The sequence below is a fragment of the Octopus bimaculoides genome, chromosome 6 (assembly GCF_001194135.2).
Source record: "Octopus bimaculoides isolate UCB-OBI-ISO-001 chromosome 6, ASM119413v2, whole genome shotgun sequence".
NCBI classification, from domain to species: Eukaryota; Metazoa; Mollusca; class Cephalopoda; order Octopoda; family Octopodidae; genus Octopus; species Octopus bimaculoides.
Window position 1 is genome coordinate 10,237,585 of NC_068986.1, and position 14,423 is coordinate 10,252,007.

General features: G+C 38.0%; 1 protein-coding gene across 2 annotated transcripts in view; it reads right to left on the reverse strand.

The window, feature by feature from the left end:
* Positions 1 to 959: 959 nt before the first annotated feature.
* LOC106879616 (carbonic anhydrase 2) overlaps positions 960 to 14,423 on the reverse strand; it is an 81,572-nt gene continuing 68,108 nt past the window's right edge. For both annotated transcript variants that reach the window (XM_052968610.1, XM_052968609.1), the window contains exons 4-8: positions 12,094 to 12,215; positions 8,623 to 8,718; positions 6,286 to 6,400; positions 3,201 to 3,310; positions 960 to 1,082 (exon numbers count right to left, since the gene is read on the reverse strand). In XM_052968610.1, coding sequence (XP_052824570.1) covers positions 978 to 1,082; positions 3,201 to 3,310; positions 6,286 to 6,400; positions 8,623 to 8,718; positions 12,094 to 12,215 — 548 coding nt within the window. In that variant the 3' untranslated portion in view covers positions 960 to 977. The remainder of the gene's footprint in view (positions 1,083 to 3,200; positions 3,311 to 6,285; positions 6,401 to 8,622; positions 8,719 to 12,093; positions 12,216 to 14,423) is intronic.

Consider the following 14,423-nt stretch of genomic DNA (forward strand, 5'->3'; position numbering starts at 1 on the left):
ATACATATATATATATATATATCTATGCGTGTATGTGTGTATATATTCATGGTGGTAGCTGAGTGTACATCTGTTTCTGTTATATGTGTATATTTATATAGATATGTCTATATATGTATAAATATCATTGCATCTTGATACAGTCACTTGCACTATGGTTCTGATGTTTGCCTGAAGCCAAGATATCTAACAAGTAATACTATGTTAGGCCACCACAAAAACAAACTTTCCTATTCCAGGCCAAACATTTTGGCCAGATTCCCTCTTGGTCATCTTTCTGACCAATTCTTTGTGGTCAGATGAGAAATTCTTTGTGGCTGATGAGAAATGGTTCAACCAGGATTTGAACTTATGTCACAACTTCAGCCAATGACTTAACAGCACCTACTGGCATATGGTTGCTTACAGTTCTTTATTCTTTCCAGTGACCTGATGCATATCTACTGCTGTCTCAGAGGTCACGGGTTTGCGACCATCAAAGAAGGATTCATCAAAAAGTAAATAAAAATGTGACCGACACTATTCTAGAAAGATGTAATGTAATACACACATATACACACACATATATCATCATCATCATCGTTTAACGTCCGCTTTCCATGCTAGCATATATATATATATATATATATATAATTAACATAATATGGTAAAAATTCGATATTAATTAAAATCAATTTAATACCAGGAAACTAGCACATTAAAAGAATCAGAAGGTTCTTCAAAAAATTTTTCGAGATCCAAAAAAGATTATAGTACTTGTGTATATAAGATTGACCAGTGACCGGTCTGTCAAAATGCTAGAGGAAGCTCACTATATATATATATATATATATATATATATATATATGTGTGTAGTACATGTGTTTTCCAATTTGCATATAAAACTGACATTTAGTGAACAAATTAAAAAAAAAATTATCTAAGCTTGGTTATTAAGTCATTCATGATGAATTCTTGAATGATTTTTGCAAAGAAATTTAATCAGAACAACATATTGTCCTGTCTCCAAGTGGCATCACGGGTCGGAAGTTATCTACCAGATGATTATTATCATTGTTCTTGAGAGATCTTAGAATAGAAAGCTGAAAGAAAAACGAAGAAAATGCTATATCAGTCAGTTAATTCATGTCTGTTAAAAATTATTTTAATAACATTATGGCAAATTTAGAAATAGATTTATGTTCTTTTATAACAATTCTAACATCTTCAATGAAATACGAGAATCAGTCCCTGTACTAGATTGGTACTTTACTTGGATCAACCCTGGAATGATGAAATCAAACCTAATCCCGGCAGGATTTGAACTCAGAACATAAAGGTACATGACTAAACACTGCAATTATTTGCTCTGATACTCTAATCTGCTGCCTCTCAAACATTTTTAAGTATAGCTCCCTTAATGCACCTACACATAATAATACGAGGCCAGAATAAAAGGAATTTAGTTGTAGGTAGAAGTTTGACATGTGAGATTACTTATCACAGTTTCAATCTACTGTGAGGGAATGTTTGACCGTAGTCACCTCGTGACCTTAGTTATAAACTAAACACATCTTTTAGCCCAGCTCAAGTACATATTCTTTGCAGTCCATATGAAGTCCAGTTGAAACGTAGCTCAATATTACACACACACACACATTTCTCTACTCTTGTGTTAAAAAACATGTCTGTTTAGAATGTGTGTACATTACAAGAATATCAGATGACAATCTTAATCAGAATGAGTGGTGCTGAAGCATATCACTTTGAGAAGCTCCTGCCAACTCTCATTTAACCCTTTAGTGTTTAAACCAGCCACGTCTGGCCCAAATATTCTGTGGATATGGAAGGGTTAAATTTCGTTAACGACAAAATTCTGGTTTGTCAATTAGTGTAATTGGAGTTGGTGGAGGTTTACTTTTAGAACTATTAATAAGGAATTAGTGAAAAATAAAGAAAGAGTAATGAGAAATAAACGTGTAAAGAATGAGACATTGTTGCAGCAGTCAATGGAATATCTTTGAGAAACCAAAGATTAAATGGTAATGGTTTACACAGCAGCAGCAGGGAATTTATACACACACCAAATACAAAGAACACTTGTTGAACTGACATATACATGAACAATAATGTTAACAGATGCACAAATATGTGTCTACACACACACGCAGAGCGATTCAAACAGAACACTCTTGTTATACAAAAGCATACAATTATTATAACACACACCAATCATGTTCTATAAAATAATTCTGGATGAAGACTTGACAGGAAAAAGAAAGAAATGTTTCCCAGCCCCATGGTTCCAAGTTCAGTCCTCCTGCAAGCCTCTCATGTGTGTGTGTGTGCATGCATGCATGTATATATTTATCCACCACTATCACTTGAGAACTAGTGTTTGTTTACAGCCCCATAACTTAGCAGCATGGTAAAAGAAACTGACAAAATAACTACCAGGCTTAAGAAATAAGTCTCGAGGTTGATTTGTTCGACCAAACCTTTGAAGGTGGTGCCCCAGCATGATTTTTAAAATGTTGATAAATCTTTCAAGAATTTGAAGAAGTCTTCCATCTTTCCATTAATGTGTTTAATTAATGTTCCACTTAATATATTTCTTTACTGTTTACCTTAATTGCTTTATAACTGTTTAATTATTATTAATTGTGGGTCGTTAACAAAGCTTAACAATACTTCAGCCTGTGACAGTTCTCTTCATACCAAATCTACAACAGAACTGACGAATGGGACAAACTATTAGAATATTTAATGCCATTGTGGTCTTCATTGTATATTTGGTCAGCACAATTCTTCATAGCATTAACAGATACAACTGCCATACTTAGGGACTCAATCATTTGGATATTTTAGCTGAGAAACAGGGATTCCATTCAAAAGAAAATTTGTCTCATTGGATGCAATTGAAGCAGAACAAAGCACTGGGCCTTAAAAAAAAAGTTCCTTGGGGATCCAAAGACATTCTTCTTGGAGCAGCTGCAACCTCACACCCCTGAACTCAATCCTTCTACTCCAAAATGGAACATCCTCTGGAACTTTCTCTAGATCTCTACCAATGTCTTCTCTCTTTAAACAAAACATTCATGGCACCAAATTTCCCTGGTTACTCTATTTTCTCTTCCACAAAATTCTATAAAAACAGGGATTCAGTATTCGACCTTCCAATCACATTAAGGAATAATTAGAATAAATAATTTTTTCTTTACCTGTTCTTTAGAACAGCCAATTGTTTCCTGACAGACAATCCAAGTGACACTTTCATGACATGGAGGGGTGGTCAAGGAACCAGGGTAAGTATAAAACTTGTTGACGTCACCTGAAGAATAAACATGAATTTTTATTATTTTGGTCAGCAATAAAGTATTTAGAAAAAATAATTTCAATAAAAGTCACAGAAAGAAACAGAAACTGGAATCCAAATATTAGCTGGTGGGGGTGGGCATCTGTTGTAGCCCTGGGTTGACCAAAGCCTTGTGAGTGAATACGGTAAATAGAAACTGAAAGGGGCCTGGAGTGTGTGTGTGTGACTGAAAAGCTGTTCATATCTAGTTATCAACTGGTAAAGTAAACCAGGTTTCCTTTGGAATATTCACTGATTGGAACGAGCAACTCAGAGTTACTGGAAATTGAAACCTTTCAGTTATGATGCATTAAAGAAGGTTCTTCATGGGTATTGAGTCTTGTAATTTATCACTTTTGGGTAATCAACGGATGTGTGTGTGTAGCATTTATGTATGGGTGTCTACATTTGCACTTTACGAAAGTGAGCTTTGAGTGACATTGTTGTCACTTTTCTTTGTGCCTTCAAAAGACACATGAAATAAGAGATCCCTTCCTAGAAAAATAGGTAATGGTTAGTGACAGGAAGAACATTCATTTGTAAGACCATGCTTCAATAATGTATTCATCTAATCCTTGCTAATATGGGAAAGTAGAATAATGGACAAACAAGCATCTCCGTGCACACACACACACACTGGTATGATGGGTTCTTCTACTGGGAAGAATGTACAAGTACTATGTTGTTCTATATTTAAGAGATGAGGAATTATGTACATTATTTACATTTGATGGATATTTGTCCTCACCTTGTTTGTTGTTAACACGTTTTGGCTGATATACCCTCCAGCCTTCATCAGGTGTCTTGGGGAAATTTTGAACCTGGGTTCTCATTCCTAAGGTATTTTTCGATATTATTATTATTATTATTATTATTATTATTATTATTCAGGTCACTGCCATATGCCTGTGGGCATATGGCGTAGTAGTTAAGAGTGCGGGCTACTAACCCCAAGATTCCGAGTTCAATTCCAGGCAGTGACCTGAATAATAATAACATTGAAAAATACCTTAGGAATGAGAACCCAGGTTCGAAATTTCCCCAAGACACTTGATGAAGGCTGGAGGGTATATCAGCCGAAACGTTGTGTTAACAACAAACAAGATGAGGACAAATATCCGTCAAATGTAAATAATGTAAATAAAGAACTATATTATTTCTTTGCAGAATTTCAGTGAGAAACTTCCAGTAACAACATCCTTTACTTGTTCCACTCACCTGGATTTCCTCTCACCAAAATTTGATAACAATTAAAATAAAGTAAGACATCCTTACTGAACAATCAGGAGAAAGTGTTTGCTTTTAGTAGAGGAAGTAAGTTTGTACAGTGTGTACTCTACTCTCTTCTTGTAATTGCATAACCTGAACTAGGGCACAATGTGCCACATGACATCCCCAACATGATGTATGTTCATGAAGCACAAAACTCCAACAAACTGGTACTGATCTCTTTCCCGATAACCACTGTCCTATGTGAAGTTCTCTTTAACTGAAGCTAGTTTAAAAGGTACAGGTGTGGCTGTGTGGTAAGAACTTTGCTTCCCAAACACATGGCTCCAGGTTCAGTCCCACTGTATGGTACCTTGGGCAAGTGTCTTCTACTATAGCCTCAGGCTGACCAAAGCCTTGGGAGTGGATTTGCTAGAAAGGAACTAAAAGAATACACATAACTGCAATATGATGTAGCAAGCTATCTGTTGTCATGGCGGAGATATTTTAGTAACAGGTTTACACGTGCTTAGCTAGCAGAGGACTATATAAGTGATTGGGCGTGGGATCTACATTTATAGAAAGTGGCTCATCTACAACTGGAATCTGCACTTCCCCAACACGTTTTCTCATTCCTCAACTTTCATCTCCCAACATAAAGACCATCTATCTGATTTCATAGTTTTGCAAGCTACTTGGGGACTTCATGAGTGTTAGTGGCATGAAAGAAAGAACTCAATACATGCTATAAAACTCTGTCGCATTGATTCTGTCAGATTCTGTTATGCTTAACCCTTTAGCATTAAAACAGGCCATGTCCTGCCCAAAATATTCTACTTGTTGTATGTTTAAAGTGGGTTGATCCAGCCTACCACACCCACCCTACAATCTCATTATAAAAATAAACAATCACATCATTGAAACCTCAATACTAGGATATAATGCATGATTAATTCAAAGTAATCTGATTAAATAAGCTTTACATTTGACAGAGTGGAGGCGCAATGGCCCAGTGATTAGGGCAGTGGACTCGTGGTCATAGGATCGCGGTTTCGATTCCCAGACCGGGCGTTGTGAGTGTTTATTGAGCGAAAACACCTAAAGCTCCATGAGGCTCCGGCAGGGGATGGTGATGAACCCTGCTGTACTCTTTCACCACAACTTTCTCTCGTTCTTACTTCCTGTTTCTGTTGTGCCTGTAATTCAAAAGGTCAGCCTTGTCACACTGTGTCACGCTGAATATCCCCGAGAACTACATTAAGGGTACACGTGTCTGTGGAGTGCTCAGCCACTTGCACATTAATTTCACGAGCAGGCTGTCAACTGGAACCCTCGACGTCGTAAGCGACGGAGTGCCACCAACAACATTTGACAGAGTAATTTGAATGCTAAAGGGTGCATGTATTTGTGGAATACTCAGTCAATTACAGATTAATTAGTGAACAAGTAAATAAGTTGATTATACAATTGAATGACAGCTGTCCACCTGATACAGCTACCAACCAGCATCGAATTAAGGGTCACATTGCACACAGACATAATGGGTTTACTGTAAGGGTTGCAGCATAGCAATGTGGGCTTATTTCACTTCCCTTACTATCCAACTGTTCTTGTATGCTTCAAGGTCTGCATTTCTCAACTGCAGCTCCCGGGGGACACCTCTGTTATTCATACTAGAAGGTTCCACATGCTTTTCACAACAGGGATGGCCACAAAGAAATGCAATAAATAGAGGAACTTACCAGGAACTAGACCAGGTAAATCAAAGTCTGAAGTCATTACAAAGTTTGAACCAGCAGATGTCACCTTCTTCATGGCATCACATACTTGTTGCAGGGCAGCATTTGGTTCTCCAACCTTTTGTGGAATAATGAAGAATTGAAGAGAGGAAAACCAAAAATTACAACAGGAATAACAAACGTAATTTATTGTTTAATAATCTTATAAAAGGGTGATAGGAATTTTCACCATAAACGTTTCTGCCATTGGAAAATTTGCTGTAGCAAATTTCACTGTAGGAAAGTTCACTGTGCAGGAAAATATATAATTAAATGACAATATACATTATTTACATTTGACGGATATTTGTCATCTTGTTTGACAAATATCCGTCAAATGTAAATAATGTACATAATTCTTCATCTCTTAAATGTACATAATTCCTCATCTCTTAAATATACAACTGTATTAAATGATAATGTTTTCTTCTCCTGACCACATCAGTATTCCTAATTAGATTTCAATTAAGATAATTGCAATTACCTCAATTGTATGTTGATTTTAGATTTTAAATACTGTAAAAACAGACATTTTTGTCAGTTGCGTGGATAATCTCAATTAATCAAAGATTTCAGTTCCCAGTATCAGATATGTGAGACTTTACTGTATAAGTCTTTAACAGAACTATTCCTTCAGGTTCTTCCATCTTAACCATATTCTTGCTGATATTCTTCATCACTATGTTCTGTTTACCTTGCAGTGAAATTTCTTCAGGCACAAATGTTTACAGCAAATTCTCTGGACGTGTTATAAAAGGTGACCAATGAGGGAACATTGGATGGGCAGGTTACAAAAAGGGTGCATTGGGGTAGGGATGTTAGTATTTCGGGGGTTGGGGCTACACAGAAATGGAATGAAATGGATCAAAACAAAACAACAGAATCAAAGCTGTCCCTTTCAACAAAAGAGTGTGTGACCAGGCAGCTTGGAATTGCTTTAGGGGCCTGTTTGGTTGTGAGCAGACAGACACCCTGTTGGACAACTCACCCTTGACTCAGGACATCCAGGTGGTGACATCTGGACGGATAGAGAGGGAGAAAGAGAGCTGCATCAACACTAGGTTGGTACTTCTTTACAGCTGAGTAGACTGGAGCAAAATGAAATGAAGTGCCTTGCTTAAGGACACAACATGCTTACCCTGTCAAGTAACTGGATCCATGACATTATGGTCATGAAGCTAATACCCCTACCCACTAGGTTACGTCCTTTCCAAACCATATACACATAATATACCAAGGCGGGGATTATCACTTGGGGGTCAATCAAAGAAATCGCTGTATCCAGGATTAGTTTGATTTTCAAGTATAAGTGCCCTCCTGCAGCTGAATTCCTTCACTGACACAAACCTTTATTGACCCTAAAAAGGACAAAAGACAAAACATATCAAACAGGAAGGGACTGTTGGTCCCTCTCTTCAATAATTCCACACATTACCCTGTCCTCAAGTGGTTTCTCATAAATGTATAATGTCAGAAATGGTGCTGGAGAGGTTTCAGTTCATTGAATCAGTCTCATCAAATTATGGGTAATTTCATTAACCAGCAACAGTGCCACCACATAGCTGCTTCATGTGCTAGAAATAACAACCAAATTTCTCAGATACTATTTCACCATCTTATAAACAAACCACACATTCTGCAAAATGTAGTTCTAAATATATATAAAAAGATATCATCTTAGAAGCAAAAGGTTTTGATGATAGGCGTTTTCTAGTCAGGAATGACCTAGGGTTAAAAAATCTTCATCTTCATGATGAACCCCAAGACATTACTTATAAGGCAGATTGCCCAGTTTCCATGGTGAATAACTGAGATCACAACAGCTGAATGGACTGGAGCAATATGGAAAGGAAGTGTTTCACTCAAAAAACACAAAACTCCATCTGGTTTGTGAATTGAAACCATGATCTTGTGATTGTGAGTGCAACACCCTAACCACTCACCTTCATTGATATTTCATAAACCTGTGCACCATTTAGTTCAGGCTCCTAGCACCAACTGGGCTTACTTGTTAAGACCCCCAAGTATTATAAAATATGGAATTTTGGCAGTTCACAGATTGGTCTTTATTTCAAGAGAGATTCCTTTATTCAATGTAGTCACTTGACTTGCGAAGATTAGCAGCCAAATCCTCCTTGAATCACATCTTACTGTCTTAATAAATGACGAACATATTTCATAACGTAGTCCTAGATAGACTAACTGAAAAGTTAGGAGGGAGGAAGGAGGGTGATGGCTGTGGAATGTTTTTGATCCAGGATCTGCAGGATCAGTGCTAATTTAGAAGAACAAAAAGCATACCTTTAGCATGACGCCCAAGACAGACAACCCATCATTGGCTGCTGCAGCGTCTGGAAATGTAGCGTATTTGTTGTAGTTCCAGTGAACCAAATGTAACTGAAATTTCAAAGAAGCATTTAAAGGTTGAGGACGAAATTTTTAAAAATACAAAACGAAATATAATCAGTCAGGCTATAAACCAAAGTTGAACACCTTATTTCGTTATATAATTGTGTCCGAAACAAGGTTTGAGGCCACTGTTGTATAAGGAACTACAACAAAGGAAAAGAAGGTGCTTGTAATTAAAAGAAAGCTTAGAGGGTTCAATATCAGTTTAACCCTTTCATTACTAACCCGGCTGAAACCTCCTCTGGCTCTGTAGTACAAATGTCTTGTTTCCATAAGTTCTCAATTAAAATCTTCCACCAAACCTTAGTCACAATTTATGTACCTAACTCTAGCTGAATGATAACTAAGTTATGTTACTAAATTCTTTGTTATATTTAAAGTAATTGAAAGGAACACAGAATATCTCAAAAGAGACCGATAGAATAAGTACTAGGCTTACAAAGAATAAGTCCTGGGATCGATTTGCTCGACTAAAGGCGGTGCTCCAGCATGGCCACAGTCAAATGACTGAAACAAGTAAAAGAGTAAAGAGAGTAAATAATCTAATAATCAAGAATGATATGAAGAAGTGACCATTGATATTAGGGGATGACAACGGGGCAAACAAGGGCTAATTTCTAACTGCTGTTGCTGTGACTTATAGGAAGACACTAACTTCACTCCCTATATTTTGGTAAATATTTTGATTCGTGACCCTTCATTTTTATCTCTTAACCTAATTTAACATTTCAGGTGGAAATACTTCGCAGACTGGTAAAGTCTTTGGCAAAGACATGGTAGTGGATGTGCTTATCTTGTGAACTGCTTGGTGACCTCACTAGTGTGGGTGGCATGAAAAAAAAGCAGCCAGTACAATGGTTGATATAAGATGGGTATGTTGTCATGGAAACCATGACAAAACAGACAAGGAAGCAGTTCAGCACAGTTTATTGACCTGTCAGATTCTGTCAAAGCATCCAGCCTATACCAGCATGGGATCATCATCGTTTAACGTCCGTTTTCCATGTTGGTATGGGTTGGATGGTTTTAATGAGGTCTGGAAAGCCAGCAGCTGCACCAGATTTGAATTTGATCTGGCTAGGTTTCTATAGCTGGATGCTCTTCCTAGCATCAACCACTCCGAGAGTGTAGTGGGTGCATTTTATGTGCCACCGGAATGGGAGCCAGTCAGGGGGCACTGGCATTGGCCACGTTTGGATGGTGCTTTTTGCGTGTCACCGGAAGGGAGCCAATCAGGGGGCACTGGCATCGACCACATTCGGATGGTGCTTCATGTGCCACCGGTTCAGGTGCCAACAGGGGGCACTGGCATCGGCGACTTTCAGATGGTGCTTTTTACGTGCCACCGGAACAGGAGCTAATCAGGGGGCACTGGCATCGGCGACTTTCAGATGGTGCTTTTTACGTGCCACCGGAACAGGAGCTAATCAGGGGGCACTGTCATCAGCCATGTTCGTATGATGCATTTTGCGTGCCACATTTTACGTGAACAGGAGCCAATCAGGGGACACTGGCCACAGCTACGATTTTAGTTTTACTTGATGGATGCTAAATGATGATGAATTCTAGTGGCGGTCTTATAGCTTTATTCTAGTTCCTTGCTTTCGTCTTTTCAAGTTTTAGCTTTATCGTGATTTTTAAAAAAATATTTTCTCCTATTAATGGCACTTCAAAGAATACTGTCGCTTCTTTGACAATTTCCATTTCGTCCCTCAGTTTTCGTATCTTTCCCCAATGTGATTTTACACACACACACACACACTCAATGTTTTAGTTCCCTGAACTTGTCAGTGTTAGTTTCCCTAGCTGTTTACAACAGACGAAATGAATCGAATCTAATAAAACACTGTCTTCATAATTCCTCCACTTGTGTTTCTCTGACAACTTGCTGCTTAATTTATTACACTGGTCTGCTAAACCCTCCCCTTTCTCTCATATTTAACCAATTTCAGCTACATACACCGGTGTTGCCTTTACAGTCAGAAGAGATATGTTGGTGGAATATTCGTTTAATTTTGCATGATTTATATAATTTTTCATTTGTATATCATAGCTTGTTAATTGATCCCACTAATTATCGTACCTGAATAATAAATGTAATGATGTACTACAATTTTCTTCATTCTGACACACAGAGACAGAGTCAGGAGTGTGCTTCTTTCTCAGATATATGAACTACTAAGTATTAGAGCAAAATACTTAAGTTAATTGTTATATAGCCGTATAGGCGGTTCATCATACTCAAATGGCCCAAGGCACATAACCCCTCTCTCTCTCTCTCTCTAATGTATATGTATATATATATATATATATGTGAGAGAAAGTGAGAGAGAGTGAAAAGGTTCGAGAGAAAATGCACACAAATCTTCTGTTGGAAAAAAAAAATATATCTATGAAATAAAATATTAACATACTCGGCCGGTTTCGCTTATGCTGATCATGACTAAATAGTTAGTGATAATGTTATAGTTTCATGCTATCATAAGTTTTTATTGCATGTTAGTACAATATTATATATATATATATATATATATATATATATATATATATATATATATATATATATACATACGAACAAATATATATATATACATATATATACATGCAAATACATATATATAAAGGTACAAGTAACGCCATACCAATTTTACCGTCATCTGTCCAATTTATAAATCGGACCGTTGACGGCTGTTAAAGTATGGATTAGGTGAACTTCTATATTTATCATAGGGCAATTCAGTTAGCCAAGTTTGTTTTCCTCGCAGAAAGCTTATAGAATATTCGACGGGATTTTAAACTCTTTCATTATATATATTATAATTTTTATAACTACAACCCTTTCAACCCCTTCATCTGATTCCATTAATATACCAATGCTGCATATTTAATTTTTATACCGAACATTTCGGAGTTATTTTCCTTCACTATTCACCAAATTTGGTTAACTTTGATTATTGAGCATATTTTTCTCTTCATTGCACAAGTATTTTTTAACGGGAATTTTGTTTCCTCATTTCATTAATGTGTGTGTGTGCGTGTATGTGTATAAAGGTGCAAGCATTGTTTGTTTCCCAAATGCATGAATTTGGGTCGAGTTTCACTGCGTGGAATCTTCGGCAAGTGTCATCTACTACAGCGTCGGGTCCGATCAGAACCGCATGAATGGAATCCGTAGATAGAAACTGAAAGGAGTCTGTTTTACACACACACACACACGTATGTATGTACGTATAAGTTTAGCTAATACAACTCAGTCTATTTGTACATAGATTTCTTTTGTGGTGAAGAGTAAGGACATTTTAAAAACTGGTTTATATATATATATATATATATATATATATAAAGACACGTTTAAGAGGTTACCTCTGCCGGGTATGCTTGGCTGTTTATTGTGTGTTCAGAACCCTGGAAATCATTGGAGCCCCAATGAAAGTGGAAACTTGCCAGTTTGTAGCTAGTTGTATCCAACGGACCACCACTAATGACTGGAGAGAAAATAGATAAAAGCATTAATTATACACATTCAGTTGATTACACACACATATATACACTGGGAATAGAGAAACGATATACACATCCTGATTTCATCAATATTATATAATTTTCTATTTATCTGTACAGGGTCTGTTTGTCCGCCCGTGTGTGTGTACACATGCACCCCACCCCACACGCTTTACAACATTTCTGCTGCCACATATTGTCCCCTGGCCTACATCTACGTGATCCACCTTCACTTCCAACTGATGTTCTCGATTGACCTCATCTTCACCCCTTCTCTCTTCACACTTCCACTTACTTACCCACCCATACCACTTCCCTTATGTCCACCCCCTTCTGTAACTTGAGGGTATGTCCTGCCCCATCTTCACCACCATCATCTGTCTTCTCCAATTGAGGTGTCCAAGTACCCACCAAAAGCAAGATGCCTCTTCTGTCCCTCTATCAATGCCTGACACAAAATCCCCTCCCTCAATACTACTCCCCCCCCACTCAGTTGAGGGGATTTTTCTTGCAGGTTACTTGGAGACCCCACTAGTGTCAGTGCCATGGGAAAAGCACCCTGTACATTCTGTAAAGTGGTTGGTACCAGGAAGAGCATCCAGCTGTAGAACCCATGCCAAAGCAGACAGCAGTGGTTGGTGCAGTTCTCTGGGTCACCAGCTCCTGTAGAACTGTCAGACCCATGCCAACATGGAAAAATGATACGTGTCATAAATCACCAGACGTGGCTAATTTAGCTGCTTCTTCATGGATTGAAAATGTGATAAACAACCGTAACCCATTTTAACCCACCCAGGTTAACACTATCGAAATTTTGAAGATAATTATATTGTAGTGGCGCGTGTGGCCGCCATCTTGGGAAGTGCCATTGCGCATGTGCAAAGAACTTGCCGTCAGCGGAAGTACTCGGGCACGCATGCGCAATGCAACAGGTGGAGAGAGAGAGCAATAGCGTTCGTCCTCTTCTCTATCTAGCAGCGGTCGTGACAACACGTATCTTCCAGTTCTCTCAACTCGATACCGACATGTGGTCGAAGCTTCCTTGGTATTCTAGTGGCATGTCTGTTCACTCAGGAACGAAACAGCTCTACACCAACCTAGAATAAATTATAGATCTGTTGTTACCGTTATCCCTCGTGTTGTTGTATTTCTGGATTTTAATGATTAATATAAGAACTGGGGAGAGATGGCCGAGCCGTCATATCTCATCCAATTCTTATAATATAAATAGGGATAACAAGCATACGGAAGCGTCCAGTTAGCCTTTACTGCAGTAAATAAACCAAATACAACTGTCCTCAAACAAGGACAGTGGGTTAAAATGGGTTAATCGCTTTTCAGATCATTGGGTTCTCAGAGGGTCCATATCCATTTGATCAATCTCAGAGAAACAAGCAGCCAATCTATTTATAGACTCAACAAATCCTGCAGCCACAGAAGACTGGGGATACTAATTTGCATAAATATTAACGCTTGATTTTAAATATCAAGGGGCTTGTCAAAGGGGCTCTCAATCCACACGGTATCAAAGTATGATCGTATGGTATATGTAACTTATAAGGTACTTTTATGAACAGGGTTACTTTAACTGTTTCCTCTGTAGATTGGGAAAAGGATGAACAGTGTTTATCGATTTTTGAATCTAATCGGATTCTCACCAGAGGCATCGACATCAATCTGACCAATCTCAGAGAAACAAGTTGTCAATCTGTTCACATTCGCAACAAGGATAGTAGCTACAGAAAAAAATGGAGCTACTAATTCTATAGTCACACAGCAGTATTGAACCCTGGACCTCATGAGTGCAAAGAAAACTTATTAACCACTCGGCCATGCGAGCGAGGGAGCGTAAGTGAAGGTACGTGGTTTAATGCTTAGGAGATTCGGTTCACGAATTGCGGCTTGCCAGTCCTCAGTCAAATCGTCCAACCCATGCTAGCATGGAAAGCGGACGTTAAACGATGATGATGCGAATTCAGTTGGCAGGGAGCTTAGCTGATGGGGGCAGCTGCAAGCTCATCCTCGAAATCCACCAGCTGTGATCAATGTAATATATATATATATATACCTGCTCAGAGGCCTACGCAAAGAAAAATAAGAAAATAGAGATAAATCAATAATTATTAATTACAGAAAGAGAATCTCTGACAGCTGTTTCGATTCGAGCTTTAGAAATTAAAATAATTAAATCA